General features: G+C 51.9%; 1 protein-coding gene across 1 annotated transcript; it reads right to left on the bottom strand.

Moving 5' to 3' along the window:
- Positions 1-621: 621 nt before the first annotated feature.
- ACVR1B (activin A receptor type 1B) lies at positions 622-19,678 on the bottom strand. The gene is made up of 9 exons (XM_082299087.1): positions 19,514-19,678; positions 10,232-10,471; positions 9,052-9,300; positions 7,724-7,954; positions 6,948-7,115; positions 6,266-6,422; positions 5,656-5,780; positions 4,882-5,012; positions 622-4,292 (listed from the first exon to the last, which is right to left on the bottom strand). Exons 1-9 carry the CDS (start codon positions 19,635-19,637, stop codon positions 4,167-4,169), a joined length of 1,551 nt encoding a protein of 516 aa, XP_082155213.1. The 5' UTR covers positions 19,638-19,678; the 3' UTR covers positions 622-4,166.
- Between the last annotated feature and the right edge of the window lie 2,778 nt (positions 19,679-22,456).

Raw genomic sequence — 22,456 nt, 5'->3', positions numbered from 1 at the left:
ACAAAGCTGGAAATGAGGAAGGACAAGCCCAGATGGTGCCTCCCCCTCCCCACCTTGTCTGAGCCCGGGGGGACCCCAGGCCTCGGCAGATTTTCCCCTTGATCCGCTCACAACAGGCTCGTTTGCAGGAGGCTCTAACTGAGGAATTAGCAGGGGCAGTTCCTGCAGCACCATTTGCCCTCGGAGCAAACAGGATTTTATAGGAGCACAGGGCAGTTTGCTGCGGGATTTATCCTTCCTTGGAGCCACGGGTTCGTGTGGAGGCTCGGGGACGCTCCAGGGAGATGCCCACTGTGCCCACCACATCCCCAGGGACGCTCTGAGGGGATCTCCAGGGTATTCTCCGTAACCCCTCCTGCTCATCCCTGCTTCTGAATCCCACCTGCCACCTCTTTGTCTCACCTGCACTATGCTGGCGCTTGGTGGCTGTTGGAAGCTGCATCTCCACTAAAAATGGGAATATTCAACATGAAAATGTTTTGACCAAGAGTCCTAAAGAGATTATTTTAGCTGTGGGGGACCAGCTGCTCCCCACCCCAGATCCCTCTGTGGGGGACTGAGCTGTGCCCTGCACTTCCCACCCCTCACAGTGAACTGAGACTGCAACAACTCACATGAATAAAACAAACTTTTAATAATGTACAGCAGAAATCGACAGCCTGGTTTTATATTAAACAAAAGATTTCCTATCTTACACCGTATGTACATTTGCATACTGAAGAGGTAAAGTGGCTAAGTGGCTATTTTCTTACAGTCCTTTGCTAAGAAAATGTACAAAACCAAACAAACCAAAGGGGCAGAGAAGTACCAAGAGTTCTGTCCTGCAGCCACGTACCGCTGATGGACCCCCTCCTTGTCCTGCACCGGGCTCCCCTCGGAACTGCCTGGAATGCTGCTTTTTCCCAGAGCTGCTGCAATTTTTGGAGCCAGGCAGCAATTCCCATGTGCTCCGTCAGCTCGGCAAGCACTGGCACCCCCGGGCACCAGTTTGCATGAAAAGTGCTGTGTAAATGCTACATGGTCAGCGTTCCTGCCGCGGATCCTGCTTGGTTTTCCCCATCTCTCCCGAAACAAAGCTTTTCCTAAAATCCTGCTCGTGGGGATGTTGCCCTTCCCTCATCCCTTCTCACCCGCTCCGAGCCCGCTCGCCGGCCGCTGTTTGGTTTAGCGCTGAGGCAGGTGCATGTGTGGCTACAGTTGGAGGGGGCGAGTCAGTGCAAGTTCCGGAGCCGACGGCATCCTTGGGTGCCGGCCTGCAGCCACTGGGATGGAGACCCAACGGAGAGCCTGCAGTACCTACAGCTGGGTGATGTCCCTTCCTGGCCTGCCCGTCCTTTCCCCCGCTCCCAGGGCATCCCTGGCACCTGGTTCCAGTGGCCTGGGAGTCCTCAGGGCTTGCAAGTGCCCGCCACCCCCTCGGCCTCTCAAGGCAGGTTTAAGGGACACGCGTGCCTGGAGACCGGTGGGAATCTGTGGCTGAGATGTGAGTCAGGACAAACCGGGGGGGGACAGGGGACCCCCATCCCGCTCTGCGAGCCGGCGCTCCCACGGCAGATCCGCGCCGCCAAAAACTCCTTGGGGGATGCAAAACGGCCCCTAACATGATTCAAAAACCACACTCCTCACTTTATACAAGATCATGGACACACGGGGAATCGGGGGGAGAGGGACACATGGACAGGGACACAGACAGCAAGAACAGAGGGATTGAAATAAAGACTTAACCCTGGCGGCCGGAGCAGAGATGAAACCTCACCTTAGAGAGCAGGAGCAAGGTCAGAGTAGAAACAGTTCCAGTGTAAATCGAGCTGTGCATTTGGTTTTTTTTCTTTTTTTTTTTTTTTTGCAGTGATTTCTTTACAAACCAACAGGTCAAGAGGTAATAATTAGAGATTGTTTTTCTGCTCTTAGAAAGAATTAACAATATTCAAAAAAGTTAAAATCCAGACCCTCCCAGAAAACAATAATAATAATAATAATAATTAAAAAAAATAATAATCAAAACCACTCCAGTTAAAAGTTATGGCTTCAGAGTTCTCTGCTGCAGACACTGACCTGACTTCCACACCACGGCTCTTCCTGACTGCCAAAGTCATCATGGCAGCCACAGCCCTGACTTCCATGTTTGCTGTAGTCACCCCACCTCTCCCTCACCTGGATTCAGCACTGAATCAAAAGAAAACCCATGCAGATCCCCCCACCCCACACTGAGACACAGCCACTTCCACATTAGGAGATATTTATACACCTATATTAAAATGATGGATGTTGATTTCCCAACCCACACCTGCAGTCAGATCCTGCCCAGCGCCTCTGCGAGGTGCAGAGCACCCCCGGCACCCACATCACAGAGTCACAGAATGAACTAGGTTGGAAAAGACCTTTGAGAGCATCAAGTCCAACCTATGCCCTAACCTAACACCTCCTCATCAACTAAACCACGGCACCGAGTGCCACATCCAGGCTTTTCTCAAACACATCCAGGGACGGTGACTCCACCCCTCCCTGGGCAGACGATTCCAGTGCCCAATCACTCTTCCAGTGAGGAATTTTTTCCTGACGTCCAACCTGAACTTCCCCTGGTGCAGCTCAAGGCTGTGTCCTCTCGTTCTGTCAGTGGTTGCCTGGGAGCAGAGCCCGACCCTCCCCTGGCTACAGCCACCTTTCAGGGAGTTGCAGAGAGTGATGAGGCCTCCCCTGAGCCTCCTTTTCCCCAGGCTAAACAGCCCCAGCTCCCTCAGTCGCTCCTCACAGGGTTTGTGTTCCAAGCCCCTCACCAGCCCTGTCACCCTCCCCTGGACACGTTCGAGCGTCTCCACGTCCTTCCTGAACTGAGGGGCCCAGAACTGGGCACAGCACTCGAGGTGTGGCCTCACCAGTGCCGAGTACAGGGGAACAAGGACTTCCCTGGTCCTGCTGGCCACACTATTCCTGATCCAGGCCAGGAGCCGTTGGCCTTCTTGGCCACCTGGGCTCACTGCTGGCTCATGTCCAGCCTGCTGTCGACCAGTACCCCCAGCTCCCTCTCTGCCTGGCCGCTGTCCAACCACTCTGTCCCCAGCCTGTAGTGCTGCATCATCAGGCCCCTAGAAATCTGCCTGGGTGGTGGACTTGGGAACTGTGTTCCCAGGGGAACCGAGTCCTGCATTTCCCCACGTGCCGGCCACAGCGCCTGCTCCATCTCCGACACATCTCAGCTCCCGGCTACCAAGAATTACAAACCCCAGGGGCTCAAGACAAAAAAAACCTGGATTCCAGGAGCGATTCTCAGTTCCTTATTTGTTTTGTCTTAAAAAAAGGGAAGGGGTGGCAGTGAGGCAACCTGATGGGACATTCTGGCAGCCGGCGGCGGAGTCGGCACGGCCGCGGCGCCCATCGGGGAGCCAGGGATCCGCTCGGCAGCAGCCCGTCCAAGCTCCACAACGCTCACGACTCAGCACGGAGAGCACCAGCGCAACAGCTCACGAACGGGACACTCGAGATTTGCACATGCACAGGAAGCACGGACAGAGATGAGCCACCCACAGGCAGACACCGCACGGCTATGGAGGAGATGACCAGGCACAGGGACACGCGCACCCCGCGCATGCAGACACCGGTGCGCCCCGACGGCCGCCAGGGCGCTGAGTTGGACTTTTTCAAGCTTAAGAAAAGGAGGGGAAACGGTTTTGTGAAGCTGATCAACTGTTCCGGCTCAGCCTCTCGGAAGAGAGCACCATTTGTTTTGCTTTTTCTGCATTAACGTGCCAGTCCCTGGAAAAATCCTCAAGAGTACGGCAAGAAAACCTTCCCTTTCCCTTCCCACTCCCGGCACCGAGCACCCGGGCTTGGCTCCGACCCCGCCAGTGGGTGCTCAACGCACGCTGAACTTTACAGGGATTTCCTTTAAAGGAACAAAGAGTTACGATCATGGCTGAGATCCCTCAGGTAAAGTCCCTCTCAAGTCTCCACGCTCTCAGGAGGTGATCACAAAAGGTTTCAGATTGTTTCATACCCAAGCAGGGAAGAGAGCGATTCTGTAGGCTCCGTCCCCCTGCCTAGCAGCCTGCAGGTCCCGCTGTCTGGTTGTAGCAGTAGGTTGGGCTGAAACACGAGGTAGGCCTCCATCACATGTCTACTGTAGCACAGCAGCTCCTGTGCAGTTTCCTCCTGCTGAGGCTCAGAGCCTAAATTTTCACATCTTCCTGGACACTGAGCTGGGAGAGGGTTTTCTTGATGCGGAGGGCAGTGAGCCGAGCTGCTCCGTTGGCGTACCAGCACTCTCGCATCATCTTGCCCATCACCCGTAGTGCCTGGCCAAGAAACAACAACGAAGGTCAGTGCTCTGCTCTTCCCCTGGCCCCATGCTGGTCTGCCAGGCTGCTGCTCTGCCTGGGCACTCACACAGCCTCCACACCCCCCAAAATCAGAGCGCCCCTTACAGCGCTCACGTTACCTCCTGGGGGAATCACAGAATGGTTTGAGTTGGAAGGCACCGTAAAGCCCCTCTCATCCCATCCCACTGCCATGGGTAGGGACACCTTCCACTATTCCAGCATGCTCCAAGCACCATCCAGCCTGGCCTTGGACACTTCCAGCAATCCAGGGGCAGCCACAGCTTCTCTGGGCACCCTGTGCCAGGGCCTCACCACCCTCACAGGGAACAATTCCTTCCCACTATCCCATCTAACCCCGCTCTCTGTCAGTGGGAAGCCATTCCCTGTGTCCTGGCACTCCTTGTAAATAAGTCTCTCTCCATCTTTCTTGCAGACTCCCTTCAGGTACTGGAAGGCCACAATTAGGTCACCCCAAAGCTTCTGTTCTCCAGGCTGGACAATCCCAATTCTCTCAGCCTTTCCTCACAGGAGAGAAAGGGGGCATGGAGACGAAAGCAGACCTTACCTCGTAGCTCTGCCACCAGTTTGGGATGTTTGGCCGTAATTTCTGGTCACACACGACCTTCCGCATCTCCTCAATCGAAGGATCAGAGGGTACAAGGTCGTAGTAGGGAAGCTGATACTCCTCATGGATACCTGAAAGGCAGAGCAGGGAAAATGAAATTCCTGGGAACAGGGACCGTGGCCACTGTGCTTGCTAAAGGCAGACGGATAAGGTTTGGGCTCCATGACTCACTGCTGAGATGCGTCAACACTTTGCAGTTATTTAGAACAGAAATGAAGAATCTGGAATTGGAGTTAACAAGAAAAATTCAGGGAAATAAAATGCAGCTGCCTAAACTGGAACAGAGTCAGCAGGCTGGGATCAACACCTCCCAGCAAGGCGCCAGGGTCACTGAATCTCCACAGCAGTGGGACTGTCACACGTGGGATGATGCTGCAGCTGCACATGCCAAGACATTTATACTGATCTGGGGGAGTCCCCCACCAATCAGCACCACCACTTCCTTAAAATCCATCCAAAGGAACATCAGCCACCACTGGGAGCACCAACACCCTTGACCTAACGTTGGCCAGGCTTAGCAGCAGTCACGGGTCACTTCTGTTACCTCCCTCAGTGACAACACACAGGGACACGTCCTCCCACAGCCCTGTTCTCGCTCAAACCTCCCAAACTCCCGATCAACAGGAACCCCAAGGTTGTGATCAATAGGAACCCCAGGGCTGGGAGACCCTGGAGCAAGTGTAGCCAATGGCCCAGGCACACAAAGGATGTTACCTCCTGCGTTGCACCTTCGAGCAATCTCCCAGTAGACCAAGCCCAAGGCGTAGATATCGGCACATTTAAATGAATCAAAATGCTTCATGTTGATGGTTTCATCCAAGACTTCTGGGGCCATGTATCTGCAGAGAGAAAGGAAAAGCATGTTCATTCCGAGAAGGAATTCTCTGGAAGATAGTAAATGATCACTTTCCCCACACAGCACTTCCCAGCAGAAAAAGCTCTGCTTGGCACAGACACCATCAAAACAGAACTGGGCCCCATGATCTAAGAGAGCAAAGAAAATAACTCAAGAATGCCAGCAAGCTGGGAGAAGAGGTAAAAATGTCCCAAAACTACATCAAGCTCCCAACAGAAGGTCCCAAAGGCTTTAGCGAGGCCAAGCTGCTTGTCACATATCACATGAGCTCCTGGTGCCAGGTTTACACGGCTGGCCCACACCTCCCAGCGTGGTGACACCTGGAACACCCCTTTGGCATCAACTCGGGCACAAAACTGATCCTGCAAGATGCTGGGAAATGCTGAATTCAGAGAATTCCCCCAGTGCTCAACCAGCAGCTCAGGCATTTCCAATCACACTCAAACACCTTCAAATGCACTTTCCTACCGTTTGGTGCCGACCCTTTGATTTGGTGCGATATCAATCGTGTCCGTGACGGAGTCGTGCCGGACGGCCAGGCCCAGGTCAGCGATGGCACATGTGCCGTTCTTCTTCACCAAGATGTTCTTGGACTTCAGGTCTCTGTGAGCAATCCCAGGTTTTCCTAGCAGAGCAAAATAAAAAGCAGCAAGGGTCAAGCTGGGGAATTCCATTTGTCGAACAGGCGCAGAGGCAGCACCGGATTTCAGGGCGTTAAACCCGCTGTTGCAACACATTTTCCTGTTTAGATTCGTAAGGAACGGAGCAGGGAAAGGCTCCAATCGTGTTTTGGAGGCGCCGCTGATGCAGTGGCACCCAGAGGCCTCAAGAGGGATGTAAACTCCACATCCCAGCACAGGCGCCGACGTCAGGAGTTTGTGATTCTGCTGCTGCCTGTGCTCACATCCCACCCAGGCAGCGCCAATTTTAGGATGGGATGTGAAATGGTGATATAACTCCTGGGAGCGAGCGCCAGGTTAACCCACTTCGCAGCCAGCCAAAGCAATCGCTCTATTTCTGGTCAATAACCACCAGATGAAGCCAGGCTGACTCAGGCAGGGTTTGCTGTACAGCACATCAGCTCCCTTCAGCAGTCCTGCTTTATCCTCCCCTCAAGAATTCCCAATGCCTTTTCCAACTTCGGTTTTACCCTGAGTGCCCACGATCTCCATGTGCAGGTGGGCCAGCCCACTGGCAGCAGACAGGGCAAGCTTGATCATGCCCTCGATAGTCACCGTGTACCGATTCAGGTAGTCAAAGAGAGACCCGTGCTCATGGTAGTCGGAGACGAGCCACAGCTGAGTCCATGTCCCATTATCTGCAACAGGAAAGAGATGGAGCTCAGGCAGATCCAGTGCAGGGATGGCCACTGAGCATCCCACACGCTTTTGGGACAGAGCAGAGCTGCTGCATAAGGCTGCAGCTCCACAGGGGCAAGTAAGAAATGGCTCATATCAGCCATAGCGTGGCCAGCAGAACCAGGGCAGTGACTGACCCCCCGTGCCAGGCACTGGTGAGGCAACACCTCGAATCCTGGAGTGTTTTGGGCAGTGTAGAGGCCCTGAGAAGTTGACTTTAGTCAGCTTTAGTCTCCCATGACAAGAAAGATGTGGAGGTGCTGGAGTGTGACCAAAGATGGGCAGTGGAGTTGGGGAAGGGTCTGGAGAACTTCTGAAGAGCAGCTGAGGTAGGTGGAGGCTCAGCCTGGAGAAAAGGAGGCTCAGGAGGGACCTTCTCACTCTGTTCAACTCCTTGACAGGAGGATGGGGCCAGGTGGGGTAACAAGCGACAAGAACAGAGGAAAAGGCCTAAAGTCGCACCAGGGAAGGTTTAGATTGGGTATTAGAGAAAACTTCTTGGAAAGGGTGGTCAGGCACTGGAACTGGCTGCACAGTGGTGAAACCTCTGCTCTCAGGCACTTCTTACCTTTGTTATCCGCAGCAATAAATCCCAGGATGTTCTCGTGCCGCAGCATCACAGTTTGGTAGATCTCTGCTTCCCTGAACCAGGAACGCTCCTCACGTGAAGAGAAGATCTTCACAGCCACGTCACCTCCACGCCACCTGCCCCGCCACACCTCCCCAAAGCGGCCTTTGCCGATGATCTCCTGAAGGACAATTGTCCGAGCCACGGTCCGCTGGACAAACAGAGGCAAGCCTGGGGACAAAGAATCGGAGGAATGAATCTCTGTGGCAGCAGAAAACCTCCTGAAACCCCAGAGGCTGAAGAATGTCCTCAAACCCAGCAGGCTCTACATCTGATAATGACTGGGAGCCTGAGCAAGACCCAAACCAGGGAATGGTGGCAGCTCTTGCGTGGGATGTGCCACTGCTTGGGCAGCATCTGCATTTTGCTTTGAAGCAGAGATCCGGCATGGAGCAGTTGGGGAACTTCTGCTCCACGACAGATCAAAGGAACTGCAGCCTCAATATGCACAGAATGGAACTCGATGAAGTCAGTTTCTGCTAAAAAGCAGAAACCCCCCCAAATTCCTCTTAAGAAAGGAGTCCCAGCATCGCTGCCATTGCTTACAGAAAGCATGGAGCTCACCTGCTCACAGCATGCATAGAAGACATCCCAAATATTTTACATATAGCAGCAGATGTGCTGCTGAAGGTTTATTCCCTGGTCAAATACCAGATTGTGACATTCTCTGTCTCCTCTGTGGATTTTCCTGCAGTTTCCATCTGCTGCAAAATGCCTTATATTCTTTAACCCGACTACCTTCCTAGTTCAGAGCCACCACTAAACGATGACTTTCCATCCATTCTGGGGACTCCTTTTAAGTGCTACAGAAGCAAACACTGCACATCATCCACCTGGGGAGACCCAAGGGCTCTCTGGGATGAAATGGGCTGTGCAAATGCACTGTTTGCACGGTAAAATGTTGATATGCTGGGATCTTCCCCATTGTCCTGCAGCTTTGATGCAGGTGACATCCTGCATTCCCCTCTGAAAGCCAACAACGCACAGGTTAGCAGTTAATGCCTGTTTCCAACTCAAATCCTGTTCCAAGGCTAAACTGGGAATAGATGCAGCTGTTTGAGGTATCCTCTTGCAGTTAAGGAGGAATTTAACTATTGCTCTTACCACAACAGAATTTAAACATCCCTTCAAGTTACTCATGACAGACCCCCTGAACAGACTCCGAGGCAGCAGCCTCACCGCTGTGGCAAAGCTGTGGCAACCACGAGCCCAAAGAGACAACTCCAGCTACAACTTCTCATAGGTCACGTCCTGTCATCTTGCAATACCTGAGCCAGAGCCGGAGGTGGAGAGATCATAGACCAGATCTTGCAAGGTCTTATCCTTGGAAAGGCACATTTCACAAGAAGGGTCTTCCATGTCCAGCCGCTGGCGGTTGTGGTAGACTCGTTGGTGGTGATGGAACACAAAGACTACAATGATCATTACAACAAACACGAGGAAGACGGGCCCGGCAATCACCGCCACCAGCTCCACGGGACCCCAGCTTGACGGGGGCTCATTGTCTTTCAGGTGTCCTTGGGAGGAAAGGGAGGAGAAAACCAGACACTTTGAGAAAATTATCATTCCTTTGAGGACTTTCTTCTTGTGTTTTACTGTTCTCTCAGAGCCTGGACAACTTTAGCCTGGGGACACATCAAACAACGATGTTAAGGTGGGGCTGATCATCAGGCAGGCAAAATGAAGCTGAAACCCCAAAATGAAGATGGAGCTGCAATTGTGAGATCAGGGATTATGGGCATTCATTCCTTTAGACAGGAATGTGTTCTGGGCTGATTTTCCAGAACAGCCTGCAGTTCACCTTCCATTTGAACTCAACCAGTCAGCCAGGCCTCCCTACTCCCTCTTTCCCTTTTGCCCTGCAACAACCACTGAACTTGTACCTAAGACAATTATTTGTTCTTTTGAGCACAGATGAGACCTCCTCACTGCTCCCAAGGAAAATTACTCCACAGTCTTCACAGCACTCACTAAAAACCAGCCCAAAACAGAAAGTAGGAGGCATGAGGAAGCACCACATGCCCTCTCCGTCCCAGGAATGAGAAGCAGAAGTTTCCCACACCCTCACTCAGAGGCAGAGCTGCTTCCCCTGCATGTATTCTGAACCCGGGCACCTTCCTCCCCACACACTTTGCTCTGAAGCTGCTGCAATGTTCCCACACTTGTGCTCAGCACTGAAAAGATTTGGACTCCTGGAAGGGAAGCAACTCCAGCTCATAAAGGCAGGTCCAGCTCGGAGACAAAGGGAACACATGCATTCCCATTTTAGTTTGAAGTAGTTTGTTTTTTCCACTTTACAGATGAAGGAAATAAACCCAGCGCTCAAGTTCATGCAGCAACTGAAGGGAAGAAGTGAAAACAGGGCCGAGAACTCCAAATTCCCAATCCCAAACAGACAGCTCCTCTCCTCCCACTTCAAACACATGATTTATCTGACTCTCTACTCACCGCTGGGAACCATTAAATCAATTTTGTTGCAAAAATCAGAGTAGCAGCAGTGAGTATTACGCAGATCCTCTGAACTCAGACAGTAGAAGGGTTTCCCAGCAGGAATCAATTTTGCCTCAGGAATACAGGTCCGAACATGGTGTTTGACACCATCCAGGTTGAAGACCGAGACCATGCAGGCGCCGTCCGTCTCACACGTGGAGTTGGCTTGTTTGCAGTCAGAGCACAGACATGTCAAAGCTGAAATCAAAACAAGATCAACTCCTTAAAACCCACGGAGAGCAAAAGCTCAAACAAGAGGAAACCTTCTTTATATTCTCCATTCCAGAAGGGCCGTTCTCAAGCTCTGGAAGAACCGGCTCTGCAAACAGCACAAGTCATACCCAGTATTCCAGACCTGCAAGAACCCAATTTCGGCATGAAACAGAGTGTGGAGGCAAAGGAGCCTTTCCAGGAGGTGCCTGCCCAGGCAGCCCTTTGCCCGCCCCTGTTGCAATCACCACCAGCTGTGACCCAAATCATCCCTGCAAACCTGGCGAGATCCGACTGAGATCCACTCCCAGCCCAACCTTGGGTCAGACTCAAACCAAAACCAGCAATTACTCAAACTGACTGACCTGATTCCACCTGGGCTGACTGTCCAGGCTCCAGGAGCTGCCCAATCTGGGCTGGCAAGGGACGACCACCCCGGCTCACAGAGACAAGGAGCAGCTGGCAGATGCCAAACCAAACCCAATCCCAACCGACTGCACGAGCCAAGCGTGCTACACCCAGCTAGATCAGCCACTTATTTAGTAACTGCTTTCCTGATCTGAGACACTACCTTGGGTCAAATAAATTCCTGGCTTTTTGCCTGCTCTCCACAAAGATTATTTGGATAAAGAGAAGGAGAAACTCTGAGGCAGATTCCCACATTTTTCCACCTCCCAGCTGTCATTGTACTTTTCTCAAGCTGCCTGAAAAACTGTAAGCAAATCCCCAGGCCTTGCCATCCTTGGGAACAAAGAGGAATCCAACAATGTCAAGAAGAAGGGTGGGGCTTGTTTAGCAGCATGCCGGGTTTTCACCAGCTTTCCTCAGCTCTCCCAGCCTTCCCAGAGGGAATCCAAAACATGTCCCTACCCGCTGCAGAAATGGGCTTTCAGGTAGAGAGGGTGTGAAGAAGGGTTTTAAAAGATACAAGTGCCACAGTTAACTCTGCCCAGGCTGATCTAAATCCTCTCAGTGTCAAGTCACACACAAAGTCACCTCAACACTCGTGTGTGGGGCCATGTTACCTTAAGCTTAATGAAAAACAAGCTGGTCCTGATTTACTCACTGTTGGTTTAGGAGGAAGACACCCATTAGCCCTTATCCCAGAGAGCTGGGTAAATCAATCAGGGTAATTGCATTACTATTCACTTAAGTCTCTCTAGAAGCTGCTCCTCCTTTTCCAGCTGTTGTTGCGAGCTGTTTCAGATGGGCTGAATGTGGGTGCTGGTTAGTTTGGAATCAACAGATTCAAAACTGCAGTGAAAAGCCAGTGACAAGAGCCAAGGGAACGTCTGGAGCTGTGTCAGGAGAGGTTTAGGATGGGTATCAGGAAGAGGTTCTTCCCCCAGAGGGTGGTTGGGCACTGAACAGGCTCCACGGTCACAGCCCCGAGGCTGCCAGAGCTCCAGGACCATTTGGACAACACTCTCAGGCACAGGGTGGGATTGTTGGGGTGTCCTGTGCAGGACCAGGAGTTGGATTGGATGATCCTGGTGGGTCCCTTCCAACTTAGGATATTCCAGGATTCTGTAATTGTGATTAAAACCTGAAGACCTGTTGAGTGAGACACCTTTAAAAAGCATCATGAGCAAATGTAGCTTATTACCAGGTGCTCAGCATAGGCCAGTGAAAAGGGACACGGGACAGAAAACGGACAGGGAAGACCCTCAGACTGATCTGTGTTGAGAAGGGTGCAGAACACCCACAGATTCTGAAGATTTTAAGAGGAAATACAGTAATGAAAGGAAAAAACCCCTCCACTAACTTTCACCTCAAACAGCTCCAAGATCAGTGTTTTCCCATGGTCAGCAGAGTGCAGAAAAGACAATTCTGAAGAATATATACACTTGGGGGAACAAAGGTTGGTGATAAAGGAGATTTTATGAAAATTTGAGATGGCAAAGAGCAGCCAGGGCACATTCCTGCCTTCATGTCTACTTAAAAGGAAAAGGTCTTTTAAAGCATCTCCCTTATTACTTATCAAAAGCTCGAGGTACAAATTAAAAACATTTAACCCACACACATTTCACTGTGTAGGTTCTTTTCAGTTTGATTTAGATACAACAAAACTGAACTTTGTTCCTGTTGCACTCATTTTTGAGGTCTCAATCCCAAGATTTAGGCTGTGGCAGTTTTGCTTCCAGAAGCTCCAAAGCAAACAAAGCACTTCAATGCACTAATAAAACTGGTTTTGTAAACTTCTGAGTGAAGTATCTGGCCTGAAACTAAGCATGCCTTTGAGAGGGAAAGCAGAGAAGCTGGTTGTGTCTGCTCAGTCTCATTTGTAGGATTAAAAACCAAAAAAAAAAAATCACTTTACCTGCAAGGTATGATACCAGAGCCCCAGCCCCGAGACAGAGTGAGATCCTTATCTGTTCTGTGCAGAAAGCCAAAATTTCCTGCTAAGGAGGGGGATGCCCCACGGCTTCACCTCACCCCGTTCCCCCTCTGAGACAACTGCTCTTTTTTAACTTCAATTCTAATGTTTGCACCTCAAAAATCCCCACGGTCGGAGAGCAGCTGGAACAAAGAGAATGGAGCCTTCAGCACACGACTGTCCTTCTCTACATGTCTCATCAGAGACCCTTGAGGGGCTTTCCAGGTACTGCTGGCCAGAACCTCCAGGCTGCAGGCAGGAACGCTCCAACCTTCTGTGTGTTCCAGGGAGGAAAGGCCTGTCTGCACCAGGGTTCACTGGGAAGCTCCTGGCAAAGAGGAGAATTACAGTGCAACTCACACGGGTCCAGTAACTCCAGTTTGGTTAACCAGAAGGGAAAACTCTTCTCCTATCAGAAACCTACTAGAAGCCAGGAAAAAGCAACTGTTGTTTGCCCTTGGGTGGGGGACAGAAGGTGGACAGGGAAGCAGAGCCCCCCACAGGTATCTCTTAGGTGCTCTTGAGAGCAGCCAGGGCAAAGCAGGAGTGGATAAAGGGATTTTTCATGCCAACAGCATTCTTTTTTCTTCGGGAAGAAAAGCTCCTATTGAGCCAAACATATAATCTACTTAATAAAAGAAACCGCCTGGGCTGAAGGAAATAGATGGGGTGAAGGGAAACAAAGAGCAGTTCCCAGAGCCGGGGCGGCGCGTTCCCCCCTCGCAGAGCGCCCGGGGATGAGTCTGTGTGGAAGGTGCAAGCGGAGCTGGAGCAGAGCCCGCCCGATCTGCTCCCCACACCGACATCCCGCTCGGAGCCCAGCCCAGCCCTTCAGACACTGTTTGAACAAGCCCAACGTTCAGCTGCAGATCCTGTGGATGAAGCTTTGTTCTCACTGGAGAGATGGAGCAGGTTGGAGCAAACCTTGCTGTGATTCGGCCGGGTGCAGCCAGCCGAGTGCAGGGCCTCTTCCCCAAAACCAGAGAGGTCAGTCAGCACTGCCAAAAGACAAGCTCTCCTCGATCCTCAACGTATCCCAGCCCAGGGTTTGACTTCTTCAAGCCCAAGAGCTGCTTCTGCTCCCCATGAGGTTCCTGGGTTATGGTCCCACCTCTGAAAGGATCCCGGGGCACAGAGGTATCCGTAACCCCCTGCATCAACCACTGAAGAGAGGAAAACAAGGGCTGGCTCTCTCCCACCAAATCCTCCCCATTAAAAGCAACCTGTATTCCCAAAATGGATCCAAACAAACAGGTGGGGGGCTGTAGATTCAAGCTCTATGCTCCAGGGAGACTCAAATACTGAGCTCTGACAGGCAAAGAACATTTCTCCTCCTTTCCCAGCAACTCTCTGAGCTCATTTTGCACATATTTATTCTCACACGGAGTTGCATGTGTCAAGATGTCTCTGCAGCTAGACAGGGGAAAGTTTCACAGCAAAATCTCCTGCAATGGTGTTAACCACCTTTTGGAATACATTTTCCAGCATCTCCCCAAGCTGTGCCTGAGAAAGATGCCATTTTCTCAGGGCTGAACTCTACCTGATCAATATGTATGAGGATAATTAACCTGAAGATGATCATTGGTAAAATTGCCAATAACCACCCACGTATTTACCAGATAAACAGATTTTTTGCAGGGATTGTAGCTGCTGTTCTTTTTCAACAGTTTGAATTGAGGCTGGAAGAATGTTTGCCCTGACTTTGAGCTTTTCCAAGGCTCTGGAACAGGAGCTGCAATTGATTGTGTCTTTGTGCAGCACCAAACTTAACGAGCCCCACTCTGGGAGCACCAGTTTCATGCTGCAGCAGCATAATGGCAGCAACAGAAATGGGAAACAATTGGCTTTGTAGCTCTGCTGCTTCTTCAGATGCTTTAATGAAGAGGGACGTGTGTAAACATGCTGGAAGAAAGAAATACCTGTCAGTGTCTGGCTCTGTGCTGTGCCAAAATAAAGAACAATCCGTATCACAGGGGGTTAGGAATAATATCCATTCCCTCGTGGTGAGGGAGCAGAGGTGTGTCCAGGAGTCCCCGCGTGCTCCTTGTTCAGCTGGATAAAGGAACAGAGCTCCAAGAAAACAACCAGCTCCCATTCCCAAAGGCAACAATGAGGGCACACTGAGCCATCTGATGAAGGCTTTAAAGAAAAAAGATTTACTTTCCATTATATTATCATGGAATCCTGGAATGGCTTGGGTTGGGAGGGACCTTAAAGCCCATCTTGCTCCACCTCCTGCCATGGGCAGGGACACTTCCCACTATTCCAGCATGCTCCAAGCACCATCCAGCCTAGCCTTGGACACTTCCAGCAATCCAGGGGCAGCCACAGCTTCTCTGGGCACCCTGTGCCAGGGCCTCACCACCATCACAGGGAACAATTCCTTCCCACTATCCCATCTAACCCCGCTCTCTGTCAGTGGGAAGCCATTCCCTGTGTCCTGGCACTCCTTGTAAATAAGTCTCTCTCCATCTTTCTTGCAGACTCCCTTCAGGTACTGGAAGGCCACAATTAGGTCACCCCAAAGCTTCTGTTCTCCAGGTTGGACAATCCCAATTTTCTCATCCTTTCCTTCTAGGAGAGGTGCTCCATCCCTCCGATCATCTTGCTGGCCCTTCACACTCACATTCACCTCGACTGTTCTGCTGCTTGGTGTCTGCAACTGGGATCCTGACATCCCTTGCTAGGAGGCATTCAAGTCCAAAGTGACTCCTCCAGTGTCTCCTCCAAGCCCCCAGAGGCAGCTCACCTGCACCCATGGCCTCCAAAATCAAATGTTAGGCCAGTTCTGGATGCTCTCACTGCCCATTTCCTTACTAAGGAGCTGGAGAAATGAGCATGGATCTGCCCTTCCACAGATACAGCACCACCACCTCGAGTACCTTCCCTACATCTTGTTTCCCCTTCAATTTCTCCTCCTATTTTGGATTAAAACATCTTTCTTTTGGTTCTTGCTGGTGCTTATGATATCTACTGACCCACTGCTGCTAAACGAAATGGAGTTAAAATTAGCTGCAAAGCACTATGAAAAACAAAGCACTTTAAAGCAAGTCATCCAGAAACTAAACATTATCCTGGGATATTTCAAGTTGGAAGTAGGAGTCTCAACTTCTTTGAGCTGGCTGCAGTCCCCTGGCACAGGCTGGACCTGACGTGAAGGCAGCACGGCTGACTAGAAAACACACGAAATGGAAAAAAAAAAACAAACCAGAGGCAGGAAGAATGTGCCTTTAAAGTGCAGAACTTTCCCTGCATCTACTCAAGGAACACAAAAGAGCTTCTAAATGAATTGTAAATAAGGAATTGATGGGAGTCTCATCATTAAGAGGTTAATTAGAAGAAGCCTTGATGCTTCTGCTGTTGCTCTCCCACCCAGAACACAGACACATGGCTCCCCATTCCCTCTCTGGGCTCTGGTCTGACACCTATTTTGTGTTTTAACTTGTCAGGAAACCAGCTTAGGAGTCAACAGACCTCACACACCGGTGCTGTGGAAGAACATCCTGCACACCTGATGCCCAGGTTTATTTATCAAGGTTCCAAGACTTCAGACCCATCCTAGCTACTCTCAGGCAATTGGCTTTTCCAGAGTGGAAATACATTGTTTAACATCCAGCAATCCACAGGTACTTCCAAGCCGGCCACAAAAGGCAGCGAGACTTTATCAAGGGGATTTAAACTGCAGGGAAGGCTCTTTTTCTGCTGAAAATAAATAAATAAGAGTGCACAAGAGAAGAACAGGGCAGCTGAGAGCCAGGGGCTTAAATAAGGAGGACGAAGGAGCTCCCACCCAGCATTTCATGGCTGTAAAACCCTCACAGAGAAGCAATTCCTGCCCGGTCTGCTCAGGGCAGGACACGTTCCCCTGGTCACCACCCAGTGAACTTTGCTTGCTGCTAAAGAGAACTGACGTTTGACTTCACTCCTTTCGCAACAGCCATTTCCGGAGCATCCACTCTCCTGGCAGCGTATCCAGGGGAAAGGAAAAAAACAACCCAAGCTGTCTGGCCAAGGAGCTGAACGAGTTCAAGAATGCTTGTTGGACACTGTTTTTAATTTCCAGTTAGAGAAAGGCTTTCTTGGAAAGTTGTAGGATATAACTTATGGACCAAGCGGAGTTTGCCTGATTTAACTGGGTAAATATTTGAAGCAGGTGTTTTAATAATAAAATCTGCTGCTCCAAAATTGTTCCCCAGGGTGGGTTTTTGATTTATTTCAAGCAAAGCCAACCTACAACACTCCGTAGCCATCGTTGCAAAGGTGCCTTTCTTGATTATTTTCCTTTTTTTTTAAAGGAAGGGGCTGGAGGCGTGTTGCCTGCACTGTTTACTGACACGCAGAGGTTCCCCGCTCCCCAGCACTGCAGAAATTCTGATGTTTTTCCATCCTTTCCCGGAATAAGCAGCTGTTAAATCTCCAGTATGAAGCACAATAGTGAGGGCAGCCCCGGCATACCAAACGTGCATCATGGCTGCTCGAGCAGCGAACAATTCCCAGGGTGATTCCCTGTTCCCTGCCATCCTGCACCTCATTCCATGAGTGCAACTCCCTCAAATCCAGGCTGAGCTCACACCTTGTACTGAATGAAAGCGTTCAGCACACACTGAGCGGAAACAATAGTCACTCATAGAGCCCAAAATCAAAGGCGCCGGGAGTCGCCAAGTTTCCAGGGGATTTGTACAGTCAATTGGTCCTTTCCTGTTTATTAATTATGATTTTTTTTTTTAATAAACGCCAGCCTTTACCTAAGTGAAAGCCTGAGAACAGCCGTGCCACGAGTCTCATCTGATCCTGCTCTGCCAGTTATCACAGAGGAGCTGAAATACCCTTGTAAGGCTGGGTTTTACCTGAGGTTACACCAAAACACAGCTACTCTCCTCCCAAAAGCACATTTCTATTCCCAAATTCCCAGAACTCACAGGTAAACCCTCACCTGCAGCCCAGGTGAGGTTTGAAGCCATTTCTGTGCTCTAACAAGCCCAGATCTGCACACACACACTTATTACCCTCCGACGGTCGGTCGGGAATGCAGAACACAAACGGCAAGAGGTTGGGGAGGAGAAAAATATTCCACTGTGGAACCTGTCAGAACAGGCACCTAAGTTACACAACAGCGATCACCCCGATAGCCACAGAGCTGGACTGCACTGGGAAGCCTCGGACACTGGAGGCAATGGCCACCTGCCTGTCCTGTCCCCCTGAGAGATGCTCGGTCAGGCCCTTCCTCTGGGGAAAAGGGCCGAGTTCACTCCAAATCAGGAGCCTTGCTTCTCCTAAAACTGGAGCCGAGATCTGCCACTTGCCCCAAGCCTGGAGCAGAGGCCCCCCACTCTTCCCAAACCCAGAGCTGAGACCCGTCACTCTTCCCTCTGGAAGAGGCCAAACCGGGTCAGGGAAAGGAAATGGATCGACACGGAACAAACAACCGACACAAAGAGGTTTTCCTCCCTCGCCTCCCTCCAGACAAATATTTACAGTTGTTCTAGTCCAGAAGCTCAGGGTATGGAAAGGTTCCCTTAAAAGCCCGAACTGCCAATTCCAGAGGGCTGGATGTTACAGACACACTGCCATCTCTGGGGCACGGGGAGCTGCCAAGTTCCCCCTGGGATGGACCACAGGACAATGGGAAGAGGCCACAAACTCCAGAACTTACACAACAACACGGCAGCACTTCCCACCTTGAGCTGACACACTCCTCTGTGACAAGCCCAGAACATCTCTGAGACCCCCAAGCTCCTCCTCTGTGAAAAGCCCATAAATCCCAATTCCCATCGTTATCTCCTGAAACCATGCTGAAGGCTCCCAGATCTCTTCCCAAGGTGAGCATAGGCCTCTTCAGAGCATCCCCTGGCACTGCAGGACCCCCTGGCACTGGGAGCCAACCCCCAGCCCCAATTGCTGCTGCCTCTCCCCGACAGCCCCCCATCTCCTCTGCAGGGAAAAGCGACTGCCTCAAACCAGCTCCAGGGACCCCTTCACACCACACACCCGTGAGCCCCCTGAGAGCCCCCCCCGGCCAAGCTCAAGCCCTCCAAACCTCCAGCACACGTCCTTGTTGCCTTCAGAGTCCCCCCCTGCTTCCAGGACCCCTAACCCCATGGATCCCGCCCCCAAGCCCTTCTCTTCAGCCTGAAACACCCACCCCTATGTCCCCGCCCCAAACCCCTCAGGGGCCTCCTCACAGCCTTGGGGGCACCTCCAGGCCCCTCCAACCCTCTCGCCTCCCCCATGCCATGATCCCCCCGCCGCAGCCCTTCTCGCAACCCTGAAACACCCACCCCTGTGTCTCCCCGCCCCCAAACTCCTCAGGGCCTCCTCACACCTCCAGCTCCCTCAGCCCTCTCCCACCCCCTTTCCGCCCCCCTCCCCAAGCCCCTCTGAAATCGCCCCTCGGCCTCACCCCCCACTCGCCCGCCCCACAGCCGCCCCCCTGCCCCACAGCCGCCCGGCAGCCCCAGGCCCAGGCAGGCCCCGGCCCCTCCCCCCCGCTGCCCTCAGCCCCCCGCATCGCCTCACTCGCGGTTCCCTCCGCATCGCCCCCTGCTCCCCCTCACGACCCTTCCCCGGTCCTCCCCGTTCCCCTCACGGCGGGGGCGGGGGCGCCGCCATGTTGTGCCCGGTGCGGGCCGGGTCCGGCGCCGCCGCTCACTCACCGCGGGCCCCGCCGAGCGGCCCGGCCAGGATCAGGAGCAGGGCGAGCAGGACGGCGGCGGGGGGCGGCGGGGGCCGGCGGGCGGCGGGAGGAGCCGGCGGGGAGCGGGGGGCCCGGGCGGCCATGGCGGGGACGCGCCGCGGCCTCGGAGCGGAGCGGCCGCAGCGCCGGCGGGAGGGGGATCGGGGGCGGGCCCGGGGGGGCGGGGCGGGGCGGGGGCGGGGCGGGACCGCGCGTGCGCACAGGGGACGGGAGGGGAGGGGGCGGGAAGGGACCGCGGGGGGGGGAGCTGTGGGAGAGGGTGGGATTTGTGATATGTGTGTGATATGTGTGTGATATGTGTGTGATACGTGTGTGATATGTGTGTGATACGTGTGTGATATGTGATACGTGTGTGATACGTGTGTGATATGTGTGTGATATGTGTGTGATATGTGTGTGATACGTGTGTGATACGTGTGTGATATGTGACACGTGTGTGATATGTGTGTGATATGTGTGTGATGTGTGATACGTGTGTGATACGTGTGTGATATGTGATACGTGTGTGATACGTGTGTGATACGTGTGTGATGTGTGTGTGATATGTGTGTGATATGTGTGTGATATGTGTGTGATATGTGTGTGATACGTGTGTGATATGTGTGTGATATGTGACACGTGTGTGATATGTGTGTGATATGTGACACGTGTGTGATATGTGTGTGATATGTGATACGTGTGTGATACGTGTGTGATATGTGACACGTGTGTGATATGTGTGTGATATGTGATACGTGTGTGATATGTGACACGTGTGTGATACGTGTGTGATATGTGATACGTGTGTGATATGTGTGTGATATGTGTGTGATATGTGACACGTGTGTGATATGTGTGTGATATGTGTGTGATATGTGTGTGATAATGTGTGTGATATGTGATACGTGTGTGATACGTGTGTGATACGTGTGTGATATGTGTGTGATATGTGATACGTGTGTGATATGTGACACGTGTGTGATAGGGTGGGATAGGGTGGGATATGTGATACGTGTGTGATATGTGACACGTGTGTGATACGTGTGTGATATGTGTGTGATATGTGATACGTGTGTGATATGTGACACGTGTGTGATAGGGTGGGATAGGGTGGGATATGTGACACGTGTGTGATATGTGACACGTGTGTGATATGTGACACATGTGTGATATGTGATACGTGTGTGATATGGTGGGATAGGGTGTGATATGTGACACGTGTGTGATAGGGTGTGATAGGGTGTGATATGTGACACGTGTGTGATACGTGTGTGATATGTGATATGTGTGTGATATGGTGTGATAGGGTGTGATACGTGTGTGATATGTGACACGTGTGTGATAGGGTGGGATAGGGTGTGATTATGTGACACGTGTGTGATATGTGACACGTGTGATATGTGATACGTGTGGGATAGGGTGTGATATGTGACACGTGTGTGATATGTGATACATGTGTGGTATGTGACACGTGTGTGATAGGGTGGGATAGGGTGTGATATGTGATACGTGTGTGATATGTGACACGTGTGTGATAGGGTGTGATTATGTGATATGTGTGTGATGCGTGTGTGTGTGATAGATGTGTGTGATAGGGTGTGATATGTGTGTGATACGTGTGTGTGATGTGTGTGTGTGATGGGGTGTGATAGGGTGTGATACATGTGTGATATGTGATGTGTGTGTGGTGTGTGTGTGATGTGTGTGTGAGATACATGTGTGATATGTGATGTGTGTGTGTGTGATGTGTGTGTATGATAGGGGTGTGTATGTGATGTGTGTGTGGTGTGTGTGATAGGGGTGTGATGTGTGTGTGATGTGTGTGTAATGTGTGTGCACACATGATTTTCATGGTGCCCTCATGTCTGATGTGTGCACACGCATGGTGAGTGTGTTCAAGCATTCCTGATCTGTGTTTTCGAGTGTGATTTGGTGTGTGTGTGCGATCATGCGTGGTGTAAGCATGCACGGCGTGCGTGTGTGCATCTGTGGTGTGCTTGTGGCATCTGTGCCGTGTTTGTGCAAGCACACATGATGTGTGTTCAGGTATGAGTCGTGTGCACATGCGTGGTGTGCACGTGTTCGAGAATGATTTGTGCATCTTCAAGCCTGCATGGTGTGTGTGCACACGCATTGTGTGTGTGCAAGCATGATGTGTGTGTGCGAGCATGATGTGTGGTGTGTGGTCATGTATGCGTGATTTGTGTGTTCAGGCACTGTTTGTGTGTGCAGTTATGTATGATGTGTGTGCACAGTGTGTGTTCAAACGTGATGTGTGTGCAAGCACGCCTGATGTCTGCATGTGCTCAGGCATAGCGTGTGTGCAAACATCCGTGACGTGTGTTTGAGCGTACATGGGCTGTGTGTTCAGGCGTGATGTGTGTGTGCAGGTGTGCATGATGTGTGTGCAAGCATGATGTGTGTGTGTGCAAGCATGATGTGTGTGTGTGTGTGTGTGTGTGCACTCTTCCTGGGGCAGCTGGTGCACGGTGGGGACTGAGCCACCCTGGGCTGGACATCCCAAACCCTGGGTACGGCACCCCAAACCACAGGCTGGGCACCCCAAACTCCAGGCAGGGCACCCCAAGACCCAGGCTGAGCATCCCAAACCCCCAGGTGGGGCACTCCAAGCCCAGGGCAGGGCACCCAAGATCCTCCATATCCTCATGCCCTGCTCAGAACCAGCAGCTGCCCTTTGCTGCCCAGTTCCTTCCAGTCTCTAACTGGGTGCAGACCAAGGCAGCAGCTGTGATGTGCTGAGAACGCTTCGGAGCTGAACCCCTTGAACGGCCACATTATCCTGCACCAGCTCTGCTTCCATCCCGGAGGGCTTTGGCCGTGAAACCTCTCAGAGCAGGAGGGCTGGTGGCCGTGGCCCTCTGGAGCAGCCCCAGCCCCTCACGGGCACAGGGAGAGGGTTGGC

The sequence above is a fragment of the Coloeus monedula genome (assembly GCF_965178545.1).
Source record: "Coloeus monedula genome assembly, chromosome: 30".
Classification (NCBI taxonomy): domain Eukaryota; kingdom Metazoa; phylum Chordata; class Aves; order Passeriformes; family Corvidae; genus Coloeus; species Coloeus monedula.
This window is presented reverse-complemented; position numbering and strand designations above follow the sequence as displayed.

What these genes read in the sequence shown, in the direction of transcription:
- ACVR1B (XM_082299087.1), bottom strand. Translation starts at nt 19,637, where the DNA reads ATGGCCGCCCGGGCCCCCCGCTCCCCGCCGGCTCCTCCCGCCGCCCGC. An exon ending in TGATTTAATGGTTCCCAGCG is followed by an intron (nt 9,301 to 10,231) that starts GTGAGTAGAGAG and finishes TTTCCTCCCAAG; the next exon opens with GACACCTGAAAGACAATGAG. An exon ending in GGAGATCGTGGGCACTCAGG is followed by an intron (nt 6,423 to 6,947) that starts GTAAAACCGAAG and finishes TTGCTCTGCTAG; the next exon opens with GAAAACCTGGGATTGCTCAC.